This window comes from Hakea prostrata, chromosome 4 (genome assembly GCF_041222555.1).
Source record: "Hakea prostrata isolate BN-2017 chromosome 4, UWA_Hpros_2, whole genome shotgun sequence".
In the NCBI taxonomy this organism is placed as follows: Eukaryota; Viridiplantae; Streptophyta; class Magnoliopsida; order Proteales; family Proteaceae; genus Hakea; species Hakea prostrata.
Genome location: NC_142603.1, coordinates 6,759,388 through 6,784,111, shown reverse-complemented (window position 1 = coordinate 6,784,111; position 24,724 = coordinate 6,759,388). Strand labels below are relative to the sequence as shown.

The 24,724-nt window shown below is 38.0% G+C and overlaps 1 protein-coding gene across 4 annotated transcripts; it reads left to right on the top strand.

Moving 5' to 3' along the window:
* Positions 1-972: 972 nt before the first annotated feature.
* On the top strand, positions 973-24,724 carry LOC149017457 (Wound-responsive family protein). Of its 4 annotated transcripts, none has more exons than XR_016172811.1 (11): positions 974-1,430; positions 3,147-3,359; positions 3,490-3,542; positions 3,628-3,684; positions 6,921-6,986; positions 7,149-7,220; positions 8,986-9,095; positions 22,671-22,762; positions 22,949-23,011; positions 23,418-23,495; positions 23,588-24,723. XR_016172811.1 is itself a non-coding variant. In XM_089151796.1 (10 exons), the coding sequence occupies exons 1-9, from the start codon at positions 1,169-1,171 to the stop codon at positions 22,990-22,992; spliced, it is 969 nt and encodes a 322-aa protein (XP_089007922.1). In that variant the 5' UTR covers positions 973-1,168; the 3' UTR covers positions 22,993-23,011; positions 23,423-24,724. The 4 variants fall into 4 exon arrangements, 2 of the variants coding, with proteins under 2 accessions (XP_089007922.1, XP_089007921.1); XR_016172810.1 differs by having other exon boundaries at positions 23,418-23,932; positions 24,050-24,722; XM_089151796.1 differs by having other exon boundaries at positions 973-1,430; positions 23,423-24,724.

The following is a 24,724-nucleotide window of genomic DNA, read 5'->3' as shown; positions in this document are numbered from 1 at the left end:
AAATTAAAAATTTATTATGTATGAATTAAAAATTAATATTATTTTTTCACAAAAATAAGAATGAGTGAAAATTCACAAAAACACAATAATCTTTCTATTCATTCTCGTTATAATTAAAATGCTAATCTTTCACACAGAAAAAGAGAACTATAATACTAATTTTGCATTAGTCAGTGGGATGAATGTTGATGACATACTGAACTTGAAGTTGCAGGCTTGCAGCCAAGGAGTTGAACCTTCATGACACCAAGGTTTAATCAGACTCATAGGTAGCTATTCGAATCCTCAAGGCAACCTTCATCCACCATGAAAGTTGCTTGATTTGATCGATAAGATCCAGCAGTTGCAGTTGAATTTTAGGGATTCTTTTTATCAACACCATTACCGGGAGGTGAAATAATGTGCTGACTTTTTGGTCGAGCTTCTTTCTGTTCGCAATAAAATAAATTATGTCGATTTGTGTACCTGCCTTCAATGCTTGCTGGCTTCGTACCAAAAAAAAATAAAAATAAATAATGCTTGCTGGCCTTCATCAGCAGGATATTGATGGTAGGCCCTACTACAGATTTGTATCTTAATTATTCACCATAATATAATACTAACACCCTTTTTATCCAAATCCAGAATAGAATAATAAGGTTAGAAGAATCTTTATAAAAAATCTTTAAAAAATAAAAAAAATGAATTTCAAAAAATGGGAGACCCGCCTGACCCTATAAAGGAAACTCCCCCTATAAGACCAATACTAGTCATCATTTCACAAGATATATTAAAGTTATTACAACAAAGAAGAAAGAAAAAAGATAAAAAAAATCTAAATATGATTTTCCGTTTGTCGTATGCCACGTCATGCAAGCTCGCTTCCTGTTTGGGATATACACGATATTTGTCTTTTACCCAAAAAAAAAAACGAAGGAAAACGATATTGTCCTGTCGTGGGCTGGGAGGCTGGGCCTGGGCTAGAGCCGGCGTTCACAGTGCCTGGTTTTACACAAAATCCAACTGTTAATTCCAACGTGCAACAATAACGCAAGCTCTCAACTGTTATATCTGCCTTTCTTCTTCAATTCGTTGCTGCTGCTTTCCTGATATTAATTTCTCAAAGTTGAAGTGGTTGTTCGGATTTGTGATCCCCTCTATCTCGCCTCGCTCGCTAACTCGTTTCAGAATGATCGGAATTCAGTTATCTTCTCGATTGTCTTCTAGTTTTGGTGCCTTAATCGATCAAGCAATTTCCAATCGTTCAATGTCGAATTCGCTGTGTTGCTCTTCATTTCCTTCCTCATTTCAATTAGGTTTTAGAACCAGAAGATCTCATGTGACCAAGCCCTTTACCATTTTCTGTAAGGCTGTAAATTCTGGCGGGAAACCGGATAGTGACGAAGAAGAACGCAATGACGACTACCTCGAGGCGTTCCTTATGGGATCAGGTACGGGTTCATCTGTCACCCAAACCTTGTCCTGGTTTGACAGCACTGATATTGTAGTTGCCTTCGATTTTGTAATATTTGGAAGTTGAAGCTCTTTAAATGAATCATGATTTGGATTCTTGCATGTCCCTTTTGTTGAATGCTGTAGCTGCTTTATAAGCGATTGTGGAATTACATTTTGAAATTACAAGGTGAAAGGTAGGATTCTTTCTGTTAGTTAGACCCCGAGACAGCGTCTGGATGTGGAGCTGTATCCAAATGATCTGTTTGGGATGTCAATTGGAAGGGATTGGGGGCTTCTTTAATTTGTTTAGTTCCATTTGAGGCCTGTTTTTGCTGATTAAATTAGGAATGAAAATCTATGTGAATTTTGGATCAGATTAATGTCTAACCTGACTGTCTTCCCTTTTAAATCCTGAAAATTTATTGGAAAATAATGAAAGTTTTCAGGAAGGGGAAATCATATTGACAAGGACTGAGGGCGGAACCATTGTACATTAGTTATCTATTTCCCCCCCCTCCTCTTCATTTAAAAGTCCCTGATATATTATCCAAGGTTGTCTTTTTTCTCTTCCGACCAGTAGTTCTCTATATTGTGCAAGTTGTCCGTTATTGTTTCTGCAGAGCCTGTATTTTCAGGCTTTTATTTGCGTTATAATTCCTTGTTTGCAGTGGAACATATTTATGATTTTAGCTTTTGAATCACGATTTTAAAATGGAACTATGACTGGAGTAAGATTTTGTTGATTCTAATTCAAATTGGTTGTTTCCAATGGAGTATGTCGATCTAAAAGAATCCAATTATTAACAGCGAAGGAAAAAGGGAAAAAAAAAAAAAAAACTCTATTCTCTTCGAATTTTATTTGATAAAAGATGAGAATTTTTTATTTATTTCCCCCATGTTTTTGAAAGCATCTCAATTATTTCACTGACCTGATTCATCAAACACATCATATGAAATTAGGCATATAAACCTTGAATCTACACACCACATACATCGGATGCACCCCAGGGTTGGGTGGGTGGAGATTGAGTCTTACCTAGGTGAGCGGAATGTCTAAAATTAAGGAAAACAAGAAAAAAACTCTCTAAATTTGCCAGACTGGCAGACACATTGTTTCTGGCCTCTAGATGCATAGATTGGAATTAAGAAAAAAAAAAAAAAACCCTTTCCCAAGTTTGAATCTCTGAGATGGGCCAAATGATTGAGAATTGCAACAAATGAGGTCTCAAGTTTGTTTTGCAAGGTTTTAAATCCATAGGGGTAAACTGGACCAATCCAGGTTGGCTGATTCACTTCATGAGTTGAGGAATCGGAATCAGGACTGGTCAATTCCATTTCAAATCAGCCAATTCTGCCACCCTGCTTAGAAGGTTTCTCCTTCTCTTGGTGAAAGAATTTCCAAACCTTCGTCAGTATCTCTTTCGTTGGGTGCTGATGGTAAGAGTAGTGGAACACATTGACATTTCACATTCTTAATATAAAGTTTTCCTCAAAGCCCCCCCCCCCTTCAAATAAAATAAAATAACAAGTTCCTTTGGGAACTTCCCGGTTCACACTATTTGAAAAACACCTTGTGGGATCATTTCTGTTTACTTGTTCTCAGACTTATGTTGACATGTTGACAAAATTAAATCTCATGAGAACACATGTTGAAGTTAAAGTAACTCTTCCCCCCCCCCCCCCCCCTGCAACCCCTACTTTAACTGGCACAGAAATTATCAAGCACCACCAGTTGCGTAAGCAAGGGTTCCTAGAAGAGACAGAACCACAATCATATGGTCAGTTGCTTCCGTATCCATTTAATGAGAAGGTGCCCAGATCTGATGCTAGTTCGATTAAGCATGGGTTTCTTCGTCGTTTTCACAATCCGACAATTTTTCTTAAAATTGCTTGCAAAGGCGAATGGTTTTTGCCCATTATTGCAGGTATGTTGTCCCAGAATGCTGTTGTGACATTGTAGTTATTTTAGACGTGCTTACTGTTTCTGCTTTTTATTCTATTGTCATTTTTTAAACTGTTCTGTGCATGGTAAACTTTGGTTGTCTGCTGGTGCAGGAGACTATGCAATTGAAAAACTTATAGATGCTTTCAGGGGGAATGAAAACGGGGTAATATTTCATTTTAAGCCTGCATGTATTGTAGATATTTTAGTTTCAAGGTAGCATCAAAACTTCTAATTTAAACTTGTTGCAGGGCTCACTAAACCACTACCAGTTCGTGAGAAACCTTGTAGTGAAGCTTGGTTATGAAGTAAGCAGCATTTGATCACACTACTTTCTTATCAGTAACTTTTTTTTTTTTTTTTTTTTTGGGGAGGGGGTGCATTTTGTGTGTTAGCATGTTAATCCTCATCTATTTGATTGTCTTCCTTTCATGCTTCTGTTGATAACATTTCACAGAGAAACTCTGTTCAGGTTAAGGACAACATGAATTGAGGAAGAATATTTATAGTTCCAAAACATTGTACTTTATATATTAACTCTTTTTTTTTTTTTTTTTTTTGGTTGGGGGTTGGAGGATTGTTCTTCTTTCTCTTTCACACCTCATGTGGACAGACCATTCATTGAAAGGAAGATGGAGGGAAAGGCTCTGGTAAAACGAAGGAGTGAGGAAATCGTAAAGGAAGAGGATAATAAATGAGAAGAAAAGGAACAAATTACAGTCATGGGTAGCACCAAATTCTTTCCATACTACCGCCTGCAAACCACCACATTCCATGCAAGTATGCAACTCTTCCAAATAGCGCACCTAGGCATTGAGGTGCATTGGTCGCCTTGAATCCAGCTCCTCCAATGCCTTGGGTCGTATGATGCATGACAGCTATGAAATGGTGGGCAGGCCCGAGTAGGTCAGATTTGGATTTCAGATTGAAACTGGGTTTGGGTTGGTAGCTCCTAAGATTTGACGGTAGGGGAATCTATCCATGAAGGTTTAAGGTTACAAATGGTGGAATGTTGATGAATTTGAAGAACAGTCTATGGTAATGGCTTTAGGAAAGTGAAATATGGGGAAATCTAGTATTTCTAGTTGGAAGAGCTTGGATGAGTTTCCAGCTATGGGAGGAGGAGATTAGATCCAAGTATGTGTTAGAACTGATGGTTGAGTTGGGCTGGGTGAGTTTTAGGGTTTTTTGGGAAGAACTTGTGATGGAGGTTGTTAGGGTTTTAACTGTTGGATGGGGCAGCAACATAGAAAAAAAAAATTTCTTGGGGGGGGGGGCAGGGTGGCGAGAATGAATGCAACATTGATAAAATTTCCTACAAGGGAATGGGAATTCTTTTTCTTAATTGAAGTATGGGATGTTTCTGATGGTGGGAATGACCTTTTGGCTATTTAGGTCTTGGAAAATTGAAAGAGAGAAAGTGAAAAGCTAGGGTTGATGCATTGAGGATCAGAAGAAGAACAGCAACTTGAAGGCTTGAAGATATCCTGGAATTTGCAGGAAATTCCAGAAACGATGAAGAGTCTTCAACAGAGATTAAACTTGGTGGCTTGGGAAACTTGAAGAATTTGATGGAGGGGAAGGGGAAACTGAGCAGCTCTTACAAGGCTAAGCAGTACTCAAATAATTCTTATTCATCAATTCGTCTTCAATACTCATTCCCCCCCCCCCCCCAAAAAAAAAAAAAAAAAAAAAAAAACAAAAAAAGGAAAAAAGAAAAACCTTCCTTCAGAGCTTCTGTAAAATACTCAAAAATATACTCCTACTTTAAAAAGGAAAGACCTAACCTAATCCTTAACCTTCTAGCTAACTTATCTTGTCTAGGAAACTGAATTAGACCCAAACAAAGTCAATTTTACGACTTAAAAGAGGATACTCCCGAAGCTTAATAGAGAATTTCCAGAATTGCTTAACTTGAACCACTGGTTCAATTTAAAACTGGCCATGTGGTCAACCCCATGGATAAATGATGTGCTGGATCTCCCTTCTTCCTGTTGCAGTACTCATCGACAGCAGCTTGTGTGGCAGATCTAGGGCTGGAACCTAATGGGGATGATGAATCTTCAATAACTCGACTAATTCCACAGTCAGCAGGAGCTTGGACATTAAACACCAAACACCAATAGCCACTTGGACTTTAAGCACCAACTACCAACAGCAGCTTGGACTTTAAACACCCAGGACCTAATCAGCTTAGAGTTGATACACTAAGAAGGAAGCAACCAATACTTGCTGCAGCAAAATTTGAATAATCTTGTAGCTTTTTATTTTCCACATGATTTATTAAATGGATGCTATGATCAGCCTAATTAGAAAGTCCTCTTCCAATTAGGAAAGGAAAAGGCAATTTGACATGGCAAAACTTCTCCCATGCATGGAGGTGTGATCCCATACAATTAATACTTGGAAAAGCACTTAAATTGACCATCAGTGAGACAAAACTGAACCAACGAACCAAGTGAACCGTGGTTCAATTAACAAACTAAAAAAACTTGAAAAGAAAAAAAAACGCATACATTATGTGCTATTTAGGGATGTAAGAAGATTGAATTCAGCTCGAATATGAAAATATCTGAATCCGAATCCGATTATTAAACACGTTATTCGAATTTGAATCCATATCTGTCTTTATAACCAAATTCGAATTTGTGTAGTTAATCAGATTTTCGGATAATATCCCATCCGAATTCAAAGTAATTGGATGGATAAAAATATCTGAATGTAGTTCGAATATCCAACATCCGATTAGAGTAACTATTGATAGTTTAATGTAATTAGTTACTATTAATTAATATTAATGAGGGGATAATGATGTATTCCCCAAAATTAAACTTTAATTAGATACGGATATTAGATATGGATAGTATCCATCAAATATCTAATCGAATCGGATAATACCCGATTTAAAATTGGCATATCTCAATTCAAATTTGATTATTAATTAGATCATCCGAATTTGAAGCCAAATTCGAAAAAATAGAATTCAAATGCTCTTAAACAGATTTGAATACAAATCGAATTCGGATTTTCGACTATCCGATTACATCCCTAGTGCTATTACTAGTTTACTATTTTTGCAGATGTAGGTCTTTCAGTTCTGCATCAACTATTCTACTCTATCAAGTATATGCTTCTGTTAATCAGCAGTTTTCATATAAATGGATGATCTTAAACGTCTGGTTGACCTTCTGTAGTATAGATATTGATCTCCTGGCTTTTTTTTCTTCTTTTTCCTGCTGAATCATTGGGACATCTTTTGTCACTGTAATGTGAGAGGACTATAATATGGTTGACAAGGTGTACAAGTTTGATATATCCCACTTCGTTGTTCATGTAACCACAGTCCCATAAACCTCCTTAACTTTGAAACCCTTATTTTACTCAACTATTCAAACAGGAATAAAACCGAAAGGAAAAAGGAAAGGATCTATGGATGTTGTTATCATCAGAATTGAACTTCCTGAAGTGTAATGGCGAAGTGAGCCTTTCTGAGTTAAGTGTTGGACCATCTTTTTTTTGTCTGACATGGTGCTTTTGTTTCCAGGTAAGGATGGTGCGAATTACTGAAAAAGTTGCTAACACTTACTTTGCAAGGATATTTTTTGGCAAGGTGGTACTAGAACTTTGCATGATATAGTTTCTCTGAAGTTGTTGTAGCTGACTACTATGTGTCAGTATGAGATTGTATTCCACTGCATGCCGATTCTATATAAAAGGTATGTCAGATTTATGAACCCCTCTTTGTCTTCACATTTTGAATTTTGATCTGCAGCCAGGGGAAAAAGTTATTCTTAGTGTCGATGCTCGTCCATCAGATGCCATTAACGTAGCGACGAGATGCAAGGTAACATCCATTTTCTTGAAAACAATTCATGGTGTATTTGTTGGCAAAGGGGGAAAAAATTGTTATGCTTCTTCTGTTGTTTGTAGCGTTCGGTTGATGCTTCAGAAACATTTCCACAGTTGGTGTCAAACATTAGTAAGGCTAAGCCTTCTGACTTCTATTTGCAGTGACTGGTAATGATGAAAAGGACACGTTAGGAGAAGGATGAAACCAAGTTATACCTAAGAACACACCAACAAAATTTTATTCAGCCCCAAAAAGAAAATAGTTATCCCTAAGAGTCCTTGCACAGGCACTAAATTTGTGGAGTACATAATTTATACACTAGATCTACCATATAGTGTTGATTGTCTAACTGTATGCTTTTCAGAATGGCATGTCCAAAGTACAGCACAACAGCTGATTGGTTTGCTTGTGAGCTCTGGTGTAGACTTTGAAGTCTGTTTCTCCTATTTGATAATTGAACATATTGGTTGAAGAGGACTTACGAGGTTAGGAAGAAGATGTGAGTGGGAGGTTTTCAGTTTTGTCCCATGGCAGAACTCTGGCATTTTAGATGTAGACCTATGAAGAAAGCTCTCTAAGTAAAATTTGTTAGAACCTAGAATAGAAGAAGCAAAAGTTTTTTTATTTTATCATCCATGTTCAATGTAAAAAGAGGATAATATTTTCCATTATGACAGGCCATCCAATATGTCAGCATTTATTTTAGCCTTATTAAAGTAGATGGGATTGTCTTTCTGTACTTCATGAAAATTCTGTCCTGGCTCTCTTGCATCTCAAAGGGTCCCCCTCCACAAAAACAGAGTTATTTGGAATATGGTGCCTTTTGCTATAAAATGGAGTACATAGAAGAGAAATAGAAAACTGTTTGATGGGAATGGATGAATCAGTCAAGTGAGCAATTGTGTTTTACATACAGTACATGGCACTTGCCTGACACATTTTTATTGTTTATTATTCCTCCTTATTCATGATTCTTGATGCCTCCTGTAAAGATATCCTTTCCTTGCTCTTGGGATAAAAAAGGGTTCTGTGAAAGATGCTGCTTTTTGCTATAAAATGGAGTATAGAAGAGAAACAGAAACTATTTAATAGGATGAATCAGTCAACTTGGCCATTGTGTTTTACATACTGGACAGGGCACTTATCCAATGCATTTTAATTGTTTATTTGTTCCTCTTTATTCAATATTGTTGTTGCCTCCTGTAAAGAATCTAAAGATATCCTTTTCTTGTTCATGGAATAATTGTAATCTATCATGACAATATAATGCATCATATGTAGCTTTAAATACAGGTCTTCCTTTGCTATTCATTGCTTAAAAAATGCATCATAATGAGCACTACATTCTTCTTGTTCATTTCCAGTTGTATCTCATGATATGAAGTCTATTTCTTCAGCAAACTCCCTACATATGTTGCAAGGCAATATTTAAAATGGCAAAGATGAAGACTGTTTTCTTTTCTTTCTTAAAAAAGAAGGGATCTTTATAATTTTATGCAGAATAGAGATATTTGTACTGAGTGTATGCTTGATTTCCTCAACTGCTGGTATTTAAATAAACATGTAAATCCAATTTGATGACTGAGAACTAAAACTGGAGGTACTTAATCTCCTCGCCTCTACCTTATCTCTCAAAACAAAAGAGATCGTAAACCTAATACTATAGGGATTCACTGTTTTCTGTTGGTTGCATAAAAAATCACATCAAATTGACCACTTTCTTCTTCTTGCTTTTTGTTTTATCACAATTGAACGACAGGTCCCAATATACGTTAGGAAGCAGATTGTCTTCACTGATGCTATTCAAGTCATTTATGGGATGCAAAGAGAAAAAAGTGCAAAGGCAGTATATGATGTATCCCTGGACAGGTGCTTAACATCCTTGGGCTCCTTTTATTTCTCTCCTTGTTTGTCTTACTTATCATAAACTCCAGTTCACATTCTTCTTGTTTGCTGTTATTCTTTACCAATTTTTATGATGGCTTAATGCCTAGAGCTTTAATCATATTTCTTTTGAAGACTAAAAGTAATTAAGATGCTGTTTTCGTTTTGATGCTACTTGCTATCAATGCTTGAAATATTTGAGTTGAAAACCCACACACACAGAGCAGGGGGGGAGGGTTGATTATTCAGTGATGTAATTCATTTTAGTTTGGACATAATATTCAGTAGGATTACTAGTATTTGGTTTACAATTTAATAATGAAATTTCCATAAAATAATACTAATTCAAGACATTCAACACTAGTTTAATCGGTCAGTAATGCTTGATGACAAAATTGTCTTCAAATATCAGCTTCCAGGTTCTTTCCAGAAACAAAAACCAGAAGATGGTCCTAAATAGATCAACTTCGGATTCAACATGGTTATCAAAATGGTAAGCTGATCATGGCATTCAAGATGATCAAGAATCAATAGGCAAGCCTCTTAAGGAGCTTGAACAGCTAGTCAACGCCTTGGCAACTACGGTAATGAAAAATTGAATCTCAATTTTAAGTTGCAACCAAATGCTACATTGTAGAGACACCCCCATCCTACAAGGTTGGGGTTCACCCCACAAAGATGTCCATGCAGTGAGTGCTCTACAGATATTTTGCAAAGCACTCTGCATGGGCTGTTCTTGTGTACCTTTAAGCTATCTTGGGATTTGTTAAGCATCTTTGCCCTATAATGATAAAATTTCTGTTAGGAGGTTCCATCCCTCTACACCTTCCGGCTTGGGGGGTGCCCTGCCGTATACCATCCAGCCTGCCAATCAGTTTGCAGGATCACTGTGGTTGGGGAAGGTGAACAGTGCTTTCTCCAGCAGTTGGTTATTAATCATTTTAAGGCATGTCATGGGGATATGGTATAAATGCAATAGTTAGAGTCCTTCTTGGGAGAGATACAACTGTCTGTTGTCTTGTCATTGTCACTGCTGAGGCAAGTGACAAAATTTAACAGGCAATGGCATTTAAGAATCTCAATGGTTGGAAGTGCAAGTGGCTCATGATGTTTTCCAATGACTTCACTGATCAGAACTGGTTTTCACCATTCATTCACTCAACTTCTTATGTTATCGCTTGAAGAGAACCATTTTTTTGGCTAGATTACAGGTTTGAATCTAGCTAATTTTCAAGATTTGCGTCTTTGTAAACTGTCTCATGGGGCCATAGCACTGTGCATCTCCAGCTTCCCAAGAGCTGTTTTTTATTGTAACCCAGGTTTATATGGTTCACTATGGCTGAGCTGTAAGAGCATGGTTACCTACCTGAGCAGGCAAGGATAGGAAAGAACCATGTTTTTTTTTTTTGATGGAAAAAAGAAATTAGCATTAATATTACGGCTGATAACACTTACAAATACTGGAAATTGTTCTATTTCAGTTATCCAGTAAGGTGGCTGCCATACTGGCATACCCCTCAAAAAAAGTCTGAAGCACTGGGTTTGGGAATGGTTTATATTCCGACATTTTTGTCGATGTTGCCAACTCCAACAGCATGGGTAGTCCCTGAAGAGTCCATTGTTGTCTTGAAGGCCATGGTAATATATCTGCTATATTCGGATTGTTTGTCCATATTTCATTTATTTTAAAACAATTTTCCTCTGCACTTTCAATCCCCTGTTGCAAACCCATAAGCATATTCTCCAAGATCCCGTTTCCCTTTCCTCTTCCAAAATTGATAGACCTTAGATGTCCATCTCTGCATGTTCCAGTGCTCCACCCAACTGCTCCTAGCTACTGGTTAAGTACCCCTGCACACACAAGAATATTTTTGTTAGACTGTGATATTATCCTACACCAATTTTCTCCTATATTGTTATGAGTTGCATTAATAAAGTGAACTGGTAAGTTGAGGTTTTCTTCCTCTCTTTGCAGCTTTAAATCTTTTATCCATTTCTGAATATTCCCTAGCACCATAAAGGGGCTAGGTAATTTCAGATTAAACACTTTATCATTCCTTTCTTTCCAGATGAAGTTGAAAGAAATTATGAAAATAGACATAAACCATCTGAAATTGTCTTTGGTTAAATGTAAACACATATTATGACACCAGCTCAAAAAAGATGTGTCCCTCCAGTTTTCTGTACGTAGTCCCAACAGTCCAGCTGCTTGGGTCGCTTTCCCCATTCACATGAAATGAAGAGATGCCACGTTGTTTCTTCTTCCGTCCCGCATAGCGCACACTCAGTTTGAGTTTGCGTCCATTTTGCTATGTGTGCCTGCACTAGCAAGCCTGCATTTAAAACACGCCAAAAAACACTATAAATTTGGGATGAATTGGAAGTTTCCACATTTGGTTCCACCACTTCTCGAATTGGTAATCATGGTTTGTAAACCGTTGTTTCATTATTTCACGGAAAGCCAACTTTACCGAGAAATCTCCATTTGTTGAGATCGTGGTGGACTAAGAATCTTCTTGGTTTGAGAGATGTATTAGAAAATTTGTCACCGGGATTATTGTTGGCCACATGTCTTCATGCTGGTTTAAAAGACCATTTGCCACCTCTGCTACTGTTGCATTTTGAGGCCATCTTGTAAAGTTTTGCTCTTGGTTATGTTCCCATGGGTCAAACCAAATCGATGTTCTCCTGCCGTTCTCGACTACTCTTCTCACCATGGTTCTTAGCAAAGGGTTGATGTTTGTAATACTATTCCATACCCATGATCCTTTTTTCCTTGTTACCTTTGGATCGAAAAAACTTTGGTCTTTAAAGTATTTGGCTTTGAGAACTTGTACCCATATCGCATCGGGATTAGAGAGTATTCGCCACCCTTGTTTGAGTAGTAAAGCCATATTGTAATCCTTCATTTTTTTTAAGCCCATTCCTCCCATGTGTTTTGGTTGACAGAATCTTCCCCATGCTTTCAAATTCAGCTGCTTGCTCTTATTGGGTTGTCCATTCCAGAATTTTTGACAGATAGCATCTATTTTTTTGCATGTAGTCTTTGGAAATCTCAGAAATTGCATCTGGTATAGGACCATTGATTGAATGGATGCTTGCATTATCACCCCCTCCCTGCATAAGACAAATTAGTCGCCTTCCACATTGACATTTTCTTCATCATTCGATCCACCACATTTTGCAGTGTCCTTGTTTTCTCCTTACCCTACATCATATTTGACCCCAGGTACATGGTTCCTCCCTTGATTTCGGATACCCTCAAGATTGAAAGTATCGAGATCCTTTCTTCCTTCGGTACATTCCAACTGAAAAAAACTCCACTTTTCTCAAAATTTATCTCTTGCCCTGTCAGATCCATAAATAACTCTAACATAGCTTTAAGGGCCAGGAATTCTATTTCTGCTTTGCGAAATAAGAATGTGTAATCTGCAAAAAATAAATGTGATATTTCCGGCGCTCCCCTTCCTACCTTAATTCCACTTAGCAGTTTCAGTGATTTATACTCATCAAGGAGTCGAGACAGAATTTCCATGATGAATAAGAAGAGATATGGGCTAAGTGGGCAACCCTGTCTCAACCCCCTTGCTCCTGTGAACCAAGAGTAAGGAGATCCCTTGATCTTGACAGAAAAGGTAGGGGAGGAAATTAGCTCATTGATAAGCCTGCACCATTTTCCATCAAAACCCAAGAACTGGAAAATTTTAATTAAGACCCCTCTGTCAACTCTGTTATAGGCTTTAGACATGTCCAGTTTTAAGGCAATGAAACATTTCTTACTGTGTGTTTTACGCATGTAATGGAAGATTTCATGAGCCACCATTATGTTGTCTGTGATCTATCTTTGGGCCACAAAAGCCCCTTAACAAGGAGAAATGAGACCGGGTAATAGTGCCTTCAACCTCCTAGCAAGGATTTTCGCAATGATCTTGTAAGACACATTGCAAAGATTGATAGGTCTAAAGTCAGATACAATAGAAGCATTCTCTTTTTTTGGGACAAAGCACAATAGGGTATGGTTAACCCCCGTAGGTAGGACTTTGTTTGCAAAGAAAGCTGCAACGAAATTGTAAACGTCCTTGCTTACCAATTCCCAAGCTTTTTGGTAAAAAAACCCATTAAACCCATCAATGTCCGGTGCTTTGTGGGGTCCCATTGAAAACACTGCCTCTTTGATTTCTATCTGTTAGAAAACAAGCATTAAATAATCAAAACAGCAGCTGAACTTGAACAAAGAAAAGAGAGAAAAAGAAGAAGAGAAGAGAGATGAAGAACTAGTAGAAGAGGCTTGTGATTCTTGCTTAAAGAGTCTAGAATCACAAAGCACTTTTATTTATAGATTCTAATGAATCTAATACAACTTGAGAGACAAGTAATTGTCCTCTAGAAAAAAGGAAACAAAATATTACAGCTTTAGTAACTTCCTAACTCATAAAATAGAAAGTTCTGAAAATAGAAACTACCACCAAAATAGAAACTATGCTTTCTAAAAACTCCCAAAACTTATGTAACAAGACTCTCAGAAATAGAAATAATAAAAACAATAGCATAATACTGTTCACGTGAACAGTAACACAGATTTTACTGTTCACATGAATAGTACCGTGAACAGTAAATAGCCCAAGTGTATATACTTCAACACTTCCCATCAAGCTGGAGTGTACACAAAGAAAACTTCAGCTTGCACAATAAGAATAAACTTGAAAGGTAGCACCAATCTTGAATCGTGTAGCAATGGCAGACGTCAATAAACATTGAGAAAACTTCACCCAGGAGATAATCAACACCAACTTTTAAAAAAACTTTAATTTTCATGTCAATAGAACCATCCAATAATAAGAACAATCGACGATGTTGAAGACGAACAAAGTCCATAAGTATAGCAGGATCAAAGATACTATCCATATAATGCCGGTAGTAAGAGAAATATCTACACTAAATCTTCAAAATTGCAACTCCAATGTCCATAAGTATAGCAGGATCAAAGACACCATCCACATAATGCCGATAGTAGGGAGAAATATCCATACTAAATCTTCAAAATTACAACTCCAACGTCCATATAAATGCTTCACAAGAAGGCAAGTAATAGGCAAAGTATAGGTAGGTAAAAGGCAAAATTGATTATTGTGGACCAAGTAGGTAGGTAAAAGACAGTATAGGTTACTGTGGACCAAGTAGGTAAGGTAGTATGGGTTACTATGGACCAAATAGATAAGGTAAAAGACAGTATGGGTTACTGCGGACCAAGTAGGTAAGGTAAAAGACAATATGGGTTATTGCGGACCAAGTAGGTAAGGTAATAGATAGTATAGGTTACTGTGGACCAAGTAGGTAAGGTAGTATGGGTTGCTACGGACCAAGTAAATAGGTAAAAGACAGTATGGGTTACTGCGGACCAAGTAGGTAGGGTAAAAGAGCAATATAGGTAAAGATAGGTAATGATATTGTTGTAGAATGCCATAAGTTGAGGGCAAAGATCTTCACAAATAATATCCATTAGCACATCTTGAGTAGATATAGAATAAGGTACCATTCTCCCCCTCACGTGTAGCATTACACGTGGACAATTAATGATGACCAGTGACAAGCATCTTAAAGTATGAGCACAAAAGAAATCCAAGAAGGAAAAGTAGCAGCCACAGAGTAGTGTATTATTCACCAATAAAGCTGACCAAGCAGCAGAAAATCGTCTCACAGGACAAAGTCTTGTTCACCAAGGGGGGGGGGAATTCTGGACCACCACTAACCCTTTAATAAGGTAGGAGCAAATTAGATCAAGAGAAAATTATTGAACCAGCTTGGAATCTCAAAATTGCAGTAGTCGTTGTAGCAATCCACTCAGAAGAAGTGCAATAACAGTAGTTGCAGTAGTAGATAATATTAGATCTTGGACCATAGCAACAAACGTCTGCTAGATGTGAAACTCTAACAGATCTTGATATGAAGGAAAAGTAGTTCTTTAGGTCTTTGTAGAAGTATTAGATAAAAAGAAGGCTAAACTTGATTCTAAAATAAACAACGGAAGTAGGAGTAAAGCAAGACGGTTGCAGCAGAATTTTTCAGAACAGAGAAATTCATTGAAACAGGGTACTAGTATACGACTTGCAACAGAACTTATAGCACAAACAATGGAAGACAATACTTAGGTCTTGCAATCCGAATTATGGGCATATCTTTGCAAGAATCAAGAGGAATCCCAAGACATCAGTATAGTGCAGATTGAACTTCAGATTTGCACACAAAAAAAAGGGTAGTAGCAGAGCCTCAGTTGAATCAAATAGGTAGACATATCCCCAGAAAGCTTAGGGCCTTTTTGTAGTATTAATACATAGATACTTGGTGCTTCAAAAGTTAAAGAAGAAGGACAGCCATGCACAATTACTGCAGCGAAGGTTGGGCTGCCCTAGATAAGAAAAAGGAAAAAAAAGAAGAAGAAAAAAACTGGGCAGCTAAGAGAGAGAAAACGGTCCCTAAGTTGATTAAACTTGCTCTGGTACCATGTTAGAAAACAAGCATTAAATAATCAAAACAACAGTTGAACTTGAACAAAGAAAAGAGAGAAAAAGAAGAAGAGAAGAGAGATGAAGAACTAGTAGAAGAGGCTTGCGATTTTTGCTTAAAGAGTCTAGAATCACAAAGCACTTTTATTTATAGCTTCTAATGAATCTAATACAACTTGAGAGACAAGTAATTGTCCTCTAGAAAAAAGGAAACAAAACATTACAGCTTTTGTAACTTCCTAACTCCTAAAATAGAAAGTTCCGAAAATAGAAACTACCACCAAAATAGAAATTATGCTTTCTAAAAACTCCCAAAACTCATGTGGCAAGACTCCCACATTAGAAATAGAAAATATAATAAAAACAATAGCATAATATTGTTCACGTGAACAGGACCGTGAACAGTAAAAACAGATCTTTTATTGTTCACGTGAATAGTGTCGTGAACAGTAAATAGCCCAAGTGTATATACTTCAACACTATCAAACTAGGCATCTCAGAGAGAGATCTCCCGTGTAGGTTACCATGTGGGAAAAGACATTCAATGAAGTTAGGGTCGAGAGTCTCAGAAGGTTGGTAGAGCTTTTGCATATATTTAGCAAAGACACCAGCAATCTCTCCCGGCTTAGAGAAACATTGACCCTCATCGTAAATTACTACCACGCCCCTCTTTTGAAGATTGATTTTGCTAGTTAAATGGTAGAACCTAGTGTTCCTATCCCCATCCTTAATGTACATACCTCGAGACTTCTGGAACCAGAACATTTCTTCCGCCTCCAGCGCCCACACCATCATTTTTTTCTTGTCCTGTATGAGTTCCTAGTCCGGGTTTCCTTGTTGCTCTAAAACTTCAATCTCTAGGGCCGTGCTATGAAAAATGTTGTCCACCAGACCAAACATAGACCAATTCCAATTTTGTAAGAATCTAGACAACGAGGCCAACTTCTCATTGAAAGGACAGTTTTGATTTTTACCCACGCATTCTGTAAATCATTTGGGAACAAAGGATGAGAGAACTACGCATTTTGAAGATGGAAACACTTACGATTGAATTTGGTGACCCCCATGGGTTTAAGGATTAAAGAATTATGGTCAGACCCCGCCGCTGGTAATTTTTCCACCTATTGGTTAGGGAACAAACTCAACCACCCTGGAGAGGAGTAAATCCTATCCAGTTTTTCCTTAATCAAGTTGGGTGGCTTTTGCTTATTCGTCCAAGTGAATGAACACCCCGGAACTAAAATTCCAGTCAAATTTTCATCATTGATAATTTTTTTTCAGTCTGGGCAAAGCACCTGAAGCTCGAAACACTCTCCAGTTTTGTCATTCGCATTCAGGAGTTCATTAAAGTCACCCAAAATGACATAAGGTTCAGCCATATTTTGCAAGTTAGCCCCAAGGGTCTCCCAAAACCCTTTTCTATCCAAATAATGAGGTGGAGCATAGATGAAGCATGTCACATAGCTCCTCCCCTCTACCCATCATCGCACAAAAAACATTGAATTGTCCCAGAAGAACACTTCCACTTTGCAGTTTATTGAGTTAAGGACTAGAAGCCCCCCCCCCCCTTCAACCCTCTCAGTCCTTTACTTTCTTCATATCCAGTCACCAAATAATGTCTAAACAATCCTTTTTTCTTCTCCACAAACTTAACATGATCCCGACATTTGGTTTCACACAAGAAAACTAAATCAGGTTTATGTTTTTTCAGGTTTTTTTAAGCATTGTTGAGTAAAGGATCCATTTATTCCCCTCACATTCCAAGTCATGAACTTCATTGTTAACCCAAAAAGAGAAATAAAACTTAGGGCAAAATTCCAGGAGTCACAGACAACTTTCCACCTTCTATATCCCCAAGAACAGCATTGAGCATAGTAAATTTTGCATATTATTTCACAGACAATGAAGTACCATAAAGGGAAAACTAGAAAAGAGCAACAAAGTAGGTTCCAACTAAGCACTCTCATATAGAACAAATATATGAGAACAAGAAAACGACTAGAAATTATGCAAAGAACCTATTCCTAGATTTTTTTATCCAGTTTTTTCCTCCAAATATTAAACATAGCAAGAATTAAAATAAGAAACACAATGCAGAAGTCGAAAAACTCAGAATAATTGTGATATGGAAAGACCTGAGAGAAGCTCTTGGGAATGCCAGCATCCGGTTCCTCCACTGGATTAGGAAGCACACCGTGCGCCATCGACTGATCCTGTACCATTTGTTGCATAGGTATCCCAGAATCTGGATTAAGAAGATAACGAGCCTCCATGGGCCCCCATGATTCGCCAAACATCACCTTAGGATCCTGAGGGTCCCTTAACAGAGCATCAGTGAAAGGATTGAGGCGTTCAAAGGGTTGCAGCTGCGAAAATTCAGGGATATCGGTGGTTTCGGGAGAGTTCCTTTGGTGCTTCCTACTAGGATAAATAATGAAGTCATCGGGATCCGCTGCTTCCACCACCTAGGGAGCAATCTCAACAGTCTTATCAGTCTGAGTGCTTGCTTCACGGGTTTTCGGGAGAATCGCACCCACCGACATTTCAATTTTTGGCTCCTCCTTCGAGCAATCGCAATTGGACACGAAAGTCACCGACTGAGTTTTGAGGGCTTTGATTTTGACTTGCTCGAACTTTTCGATTCTCTCCACAGCTTTCAGTACCTTTTTCAAAATTTCAGATTCTTTTATCTTATCACCTTCCTTCTCGCCTTCCGTTACCTTTGCCGTTTCAAAACAGATTCCTTCATTCCCTTTTTTCTCAGTTCCATCATTTTTTGGTTCTTCCCACAACACCTGTTTCCCTTTCAATTTGAGTTTCTGTTGCTCGGATTTTAAAAATCCAGAATTCTCCAACTTTCCTTCTTCATCAGCCTCACCTTTTCCTTCCTCAGCATCAAATACCTCACACTCACCGCCATCGAGCAACAAGTTCAGCCTATTTCCCTGCTGCTCTTTCCTAATGTTTTTGTTACCACGTTGAGAAAACTCCATTTGATCAACGTCCTTGCTTCCTGCATCGATGACCATAGAGTTCCCAGCTTCTTTTTCCACTTCTTTTTGAACAACCGATTTTCGGTTAGTTGTTGTAACTACCTTTGAATCCTTTGGATCCCTTGAAGCCTCTCGCCCCACTTGCCCCTTTAGATTCGTTGAACAATTTCTTTCATCACCCCCACTTTCTGGGTTTTTCATTTTCTCCTTATTTTTCTTGATTTTCAGATTTTTCTCCACCGGAATAGGTCCGTGCTTCCCAGAGTCCTCAACTCGCCGACTTCCACTAGATCCCTCCTTCACTTGCCATCGATTCCCTGACCCCAATCTTCTCACCATCAATGGCAGAGTCAGAAGATCTTCTAAAGCCTTAGTTGATAATAAGCGATCCTTTCCGAACCTAATTGGAGATGTGATAAGATTTCTGTATATCTTATCCCCCATTCCAACCCTCGGTTCCCCTGCTATACCGATCGACGAACATCTTCCCGCCGAATGTGTAATCTTCCCACAAATTTCACACAGCGTCAACAATTCATATTTAACCTGAACATGAACCCATTCGTCACAACTGCTTTGGATTTGAGCGAATAGTTTCACCGGAAGATTTGTATTAAGCATTACCTTTACCCTAGCCGAATCCTCAGGTAAGTTCATACCCTCTACCTCTAGTTGGATATCCACAACCTTCACCATCTCACTTGCTGCCTTCAAGATCAGTCCATACTCGAAACAATCGAATCTAATCCCTTGTAACTAAACCCATACAGGTAACAGAGGCCCGCATCTCCTCGCATCTCCGGTATAGGTTTCAAAGCCAACTGCAGCAAACCATTTCCCACCCACCATGGCGCTCTTGACATGACTTCGTTTCTGTTCACTTCCAACGCAAATATTGCCCTAAAGCCATCTTTGCCTATAAGGGAGATATCGATCGCCCCTACAGGAACCCACAACTCCATTAGGTACCTGCAAATCTCTGAGATATGTTCATTTTTATCTCCCACAACCTTCCCATACAACATTCTGGACACCGGACCACGCTCCGCAAACTTAGAAGGACCCGACTCCTTCCACCCCTTGAATGAAGCACAACCCCTTTGACCCTCCTTGTTTCGAGTCCGATCTCTCCCATCATAGCCGAGATTACTCCCCACAGGCGGATTCTGCTGAGAACGGAAGCCTCTGACATTCAAGTTCCTTCCCGGATGCGCCATCAGACCACAATCCCTAAAGAATTTTGAGAATAGAAAGACAAAGACCAGAATGGAAAGTAATACTGTAACTATCAACTACAAAGACTGCAGAAAGATGCTGGGATTTCTGAAATGAAGCCCTAAAGGGAACTGACAAACAAGGCTTATTGTTTCTGGGTAAGTATAACTTGGTTTCAAAACTGCAGGCTGCAAAAAGAAGCTTTCGGCTGGAGAAATTAATGCTCTGAAACATGATTTCGAGGACGAATTTTAAAACCAGAGGAGTTAATAGAGTTGTGGTAGTCACTGTGGATGAGAGGTATCATAAAGGTCCATCAGAGGCTCAATCGTTTCTCAGTCCATACTTCTCAACCCTGCAACAAATATGTGTAAGTGTGTGTGTGCATTTCCTTACCCATGTGGAGTCTCCATTGCTGTCATTCCTCAGCTAGAGCCTAGCTCATGAAGGCTGAGGGGTCATCGATGGGAAGAGATTGTTGCGATAGAAAGATCAGGCAAAAGGAGAACAGGGGAGAACAGGGGATATAGAAGGAAGAAACCATTTACAATTTACAATTTCCTTTCAGTAGTCTTACTCGTAACATTGTAGCACAACTCTTCTACCAGTTAGCAATTATCATCACCCCCTTGAGTAGAGGATTATAAGACTAGTGCGTTTGTTATTGGTATTTCTGCCCCAGGAAAGAACCAGAGAAACTTTTGATGGTTCAGCTACGAGCATCGGTTTGTCTTTGTTATGACTGTTTCTTGAAACAAAAGTTCGGTACAAACCATGTAAGTGAAATAGTTTTTAAAGCAGTATTCGTGGTTAAGGGACGTTGAAAGAACCATGTTTTGCTCCTGCTTTTGTGGGCAATTTTTAAAGACTACATCAAAGATTTAAAACTATCACTTGCAGAAAGAACCATACTGCAATTTGCTGTGCCTTTTTTTTTTTTTTGTTGGGGGGGGGGGGGGTGGATGAAAGCACATAAACCTAGTCTCATATGATACGGGGATTTGACTAATGGTTGTTCACCTTTTTTTTTTTCTTTCTCTCTCTCTCTCTCTCTCTCTCTCTCTCTCTCTCTCTCTCTCTCTCTCTCTCTCTCTCTCTCTCTCTCCCCACTGAAAAAGGGAAACATTAATCATCCTGAGGGTAAATTACATACTAAGTCTAAGTCAGCAGAGATGATGATCTTGGGCTACAACTGGAATGTGAACCCTGTTGTAATCCAAGAACACCGAGGACATAAGTGTAGTTACAATCTCATCATTAATACAAAAGGTGACTGAAGCTAGTTTTTCTGAAATAGACAACAAAAGTGGCACTGAGAAGAATGGCACGCCTTAAGTGGTTTGGTAGTAGCTGGTCTAAGGCTGGGAAATCTGAGATCACTGAGGCTACCTTGAGATGCAAAATGTCAGCTATTTGTAGGCCTTGTTGGAGAGCTATGGTGAGATTCAATGTTAGCTTCAATTTCGTCTCAACTTATTAAGGAAGAATTAGATCTTTTATCAAGGTTTGCATTACTAAATATTCTAGCCAAGGAGTCTAATTTATTACAAAACCTATTTTGGGATACAGAAACAACTTATATAATAAGTTGGAATTGAAGCTAACATTGATTTGATTAAAACCTGTCTTTTTGCAAAACTCAAACAGTTTACCTTCCATAGATTCAATTTTGAAGAAACTTTTTGGATCAAAGAAATCAAAATTGCATACCCGAGAACTGGAATGGAATGAAGGAGTTCCCAGATACTTACATTGCTCTTCTAAAGGTGGGATTCCAAATTTATAGCTGAGTGATTCTTGTTTCAAGGTGGGAACATTTCTACTGAAGAAAAGTCCACTTTTTTGGAAATTTTGTTGCATTGAGATATCAGAGAATAGATTCAAAGCAGCCTTAATTGTATCCAAATCTTACTCAGTTGCTCTACAAAAAATGGAGGCATCATCTACAAGGAATAGATAAGAAACCTTCAGTGCCCTTCGTGCCACTTTAATCCTACGAAAGGCATTGAGGTCTCGATAAACATTTAAAACTCGTGAAAAGATTTCCATGGCACCAAGACTTGATTGACATACTGTCCATTTTAAACTATCAAAATTGACTCCTGAGAAGCTTTCCTTGTAATCTAATTTATGTAACATGTGAAAAGCTATGTTGTTCTTTTGATTGTCATTTACCTTATTATCAAAAGTTTTAAGTCAGTGACAAAAAATGCTTTTAAACATAATTTGAAAGTGACTTACCATTATATCATTTCAATGATGTTGTGATGATCATCCATGAGTCAAAAGGATATGATTTTATCCTCATTGAAAGGAAGAGGAGAAAAAGTAAGTTTAACTGGTCTTACCAAGTTTGGTTCCAACAAGATTACCCCCTAGTCCCCTACTAACCATTTGTGGACAAGTGAACAAAGCCATAGTTCAGTGACATTACTTTTGCTTCTGTTTTTATGGGAGATACGTAGATCTTGATAAGAAGTCTCCCATTTTGGAAGATCAAACTCTTGTTAAATTGTTGTTAAACTTAGTAGAAAGAAATTTTGAATGCTAATTAGTTCATCACAGAGTCGGGGATAATTTATATTTAGATTCAACTGAGTTGAGTTCATCATAAACCTTGCTTGTGATTATTAATGTTTCTTTATTCTGGCTGCTTTAGTATAAATGAATAAAAAAGTTGTAGCTGTTAGTACAAACAGCATATTGGCAATATATGTTGCTGTCAATATCAGCATTTATTGGGGTCAGGGACTCAGGACCTGAGGTGACCCATATTGCTTCAATTGCTTCTTGCATGTGCTTACTTCTATATTTATTCTATTTCTAAACCGAAGTTTTATCGTATACAGTGCTGCAGAGGGTCCTGATACACTAGCTGAAGAACTTCGCCTGGTGAGAAATATTAATACAGCCGTGGAAGAGGAAAGATACAAAGATGCAGGTATTTCAAAAAATATTGCCTCAATGATCATTACCATGAACTCACATACTAAGGCTTCTTGAATCTCATATTAATCCATCCATTCTCGTAAAAATAGGAAGTATTCATCGTCTATTGAAAAAAAAACTATAAAGGATTGGATTCTCTCTTTGTGGGTAGTAACAAAATACTTTCTGTTTCCCACAGCATTGATGAGGGACAAGCTCATGAAGTTGCGTACATTCACATGATCTTTAACTTATTTGCAAGGTATGATGCTCTTAGATTTTGTTTTTTCCCTCTTATGTCTGATTAAAATTTATGGTTGTGAATCTTACCACTGGGAAGAAGTTTCTTACTATAATATTTAAACTTGGTGTTCTGATCAATGGAAATAAGTTAATAGAGGACATGATTTTAATGAGAATTTTTTATTTAAAACCAAATTGAGTTGTTTTAGTTGAACCAGCTAGCTGTTCTTCTATGTTAAACCATTCCCCCCCTGTGAGTTATTTTTTTTTGGGGGTGGGGGGTGGGGGGTGGGGAGAAGATATTGTTTTAGACTTTGCGGCTATTTATACATGCTCCAAGCTTTTATCTTTTCATCTGCAATTTCAACAGAGATCTAGATATATCATTTTTTATTCTAACATGACTTTTTTTTTTCTTTCTTCAGAACAGTTTTCCAGTGAAAGAACTATCCCCATGCAGCCAAACTAGCACAGTATCCCTCCATCCAGGAATATTTGTACAGGTTTTATATTTATATAGGAAATTTTCCCTTACATGTAAATATGAAGAGACATACGTCATACTAACTGGATTATAAGTCTTCTCTGAATGCAGACTCATACAGAGATTGGAGGATAAGTAATGGCATTATTGTTCACTCCCTGAATTAATTGACCATCTATTGTGTAATCTTGTTTTGATAATCAACAAAGATGGACAGAATTAAGGTGGATGAAACTATGACAGACTTTGTTATGGTTGATTGTCAAACCAATTTTATTTGGCTATTTTTGAATATAAAGTTTTCGAAGGGGTGTAAAAGTTCAGACTTTGTTAAGTATAGCACTTTGTTATGGTTGATTCACAAATCCTTTTTCCGTTTGTTTTCCCCCGTGCTACAAGGTGTGTTAATCTTCATGGGCCCTGTTTAACGGTTCATCCTTTCGAGGTGTGGAAAAGGTAAGGTTTCTTTTAAAGATTTTATCAATTTCAATTTCTGTTTTCTTTCCAGAAAAATAGATCCACATCTATGATTTGATGTAGAGAGAGCATTTTAATTGATGTTTCTTGCATCAGGAAATAGAGAAGAGTTGTCCACAAGCACCTGGTAAGACTATAACCACAAACAGACAGATAGGAACTGAGACATGTCTTTAAGGTATTGAGATGCCCTGTTAAGTGCATTCGGGTGAACTGGAGATTATTTCAGGAAAAGTTTATTGATATCCTTGACAAGAAAATGAAGCTGGTTTATTCAAGCAGGGACCATTCTGCCCCCAAAATTTAAGAGATTGAGAGCTGATTCATTCAGGTGGGTAACATTCTTTCCCTACAAGTTAGGAGACAGACCAGAAAAACCTACATATTAGTTGATGCTTCAGTCTAGGAGAATGATAAACTGTTTTTACTTTCTCTTCATTAGTCTCTGGACTCTGGTGTTATCTATTGGATCTGAAAAAATGAGGTGGGTGGAGATGGCTGAGCCGTTAAAGCCATTGAAATTGGATCCACAAGACTCAACCCTTGTTGGGGAATAAAAGCCAATCGTCCAACCGGAGCTCCGGTGACTGGTCACCTTTGATGTCTGTATCCAAACTATCAATGTGGGACCAGAAGCTGTTGATGTTTAGGTTTTCTCCCTTCTGTGGATCCCATCGTTGATCCAGTACTCCCGATTTGAGCCACAAGGTTCATTGTACTCTCGGCTAAGACCGACCCGGTTCAGAGATTGTAGCAAATTAATAGGGTTGC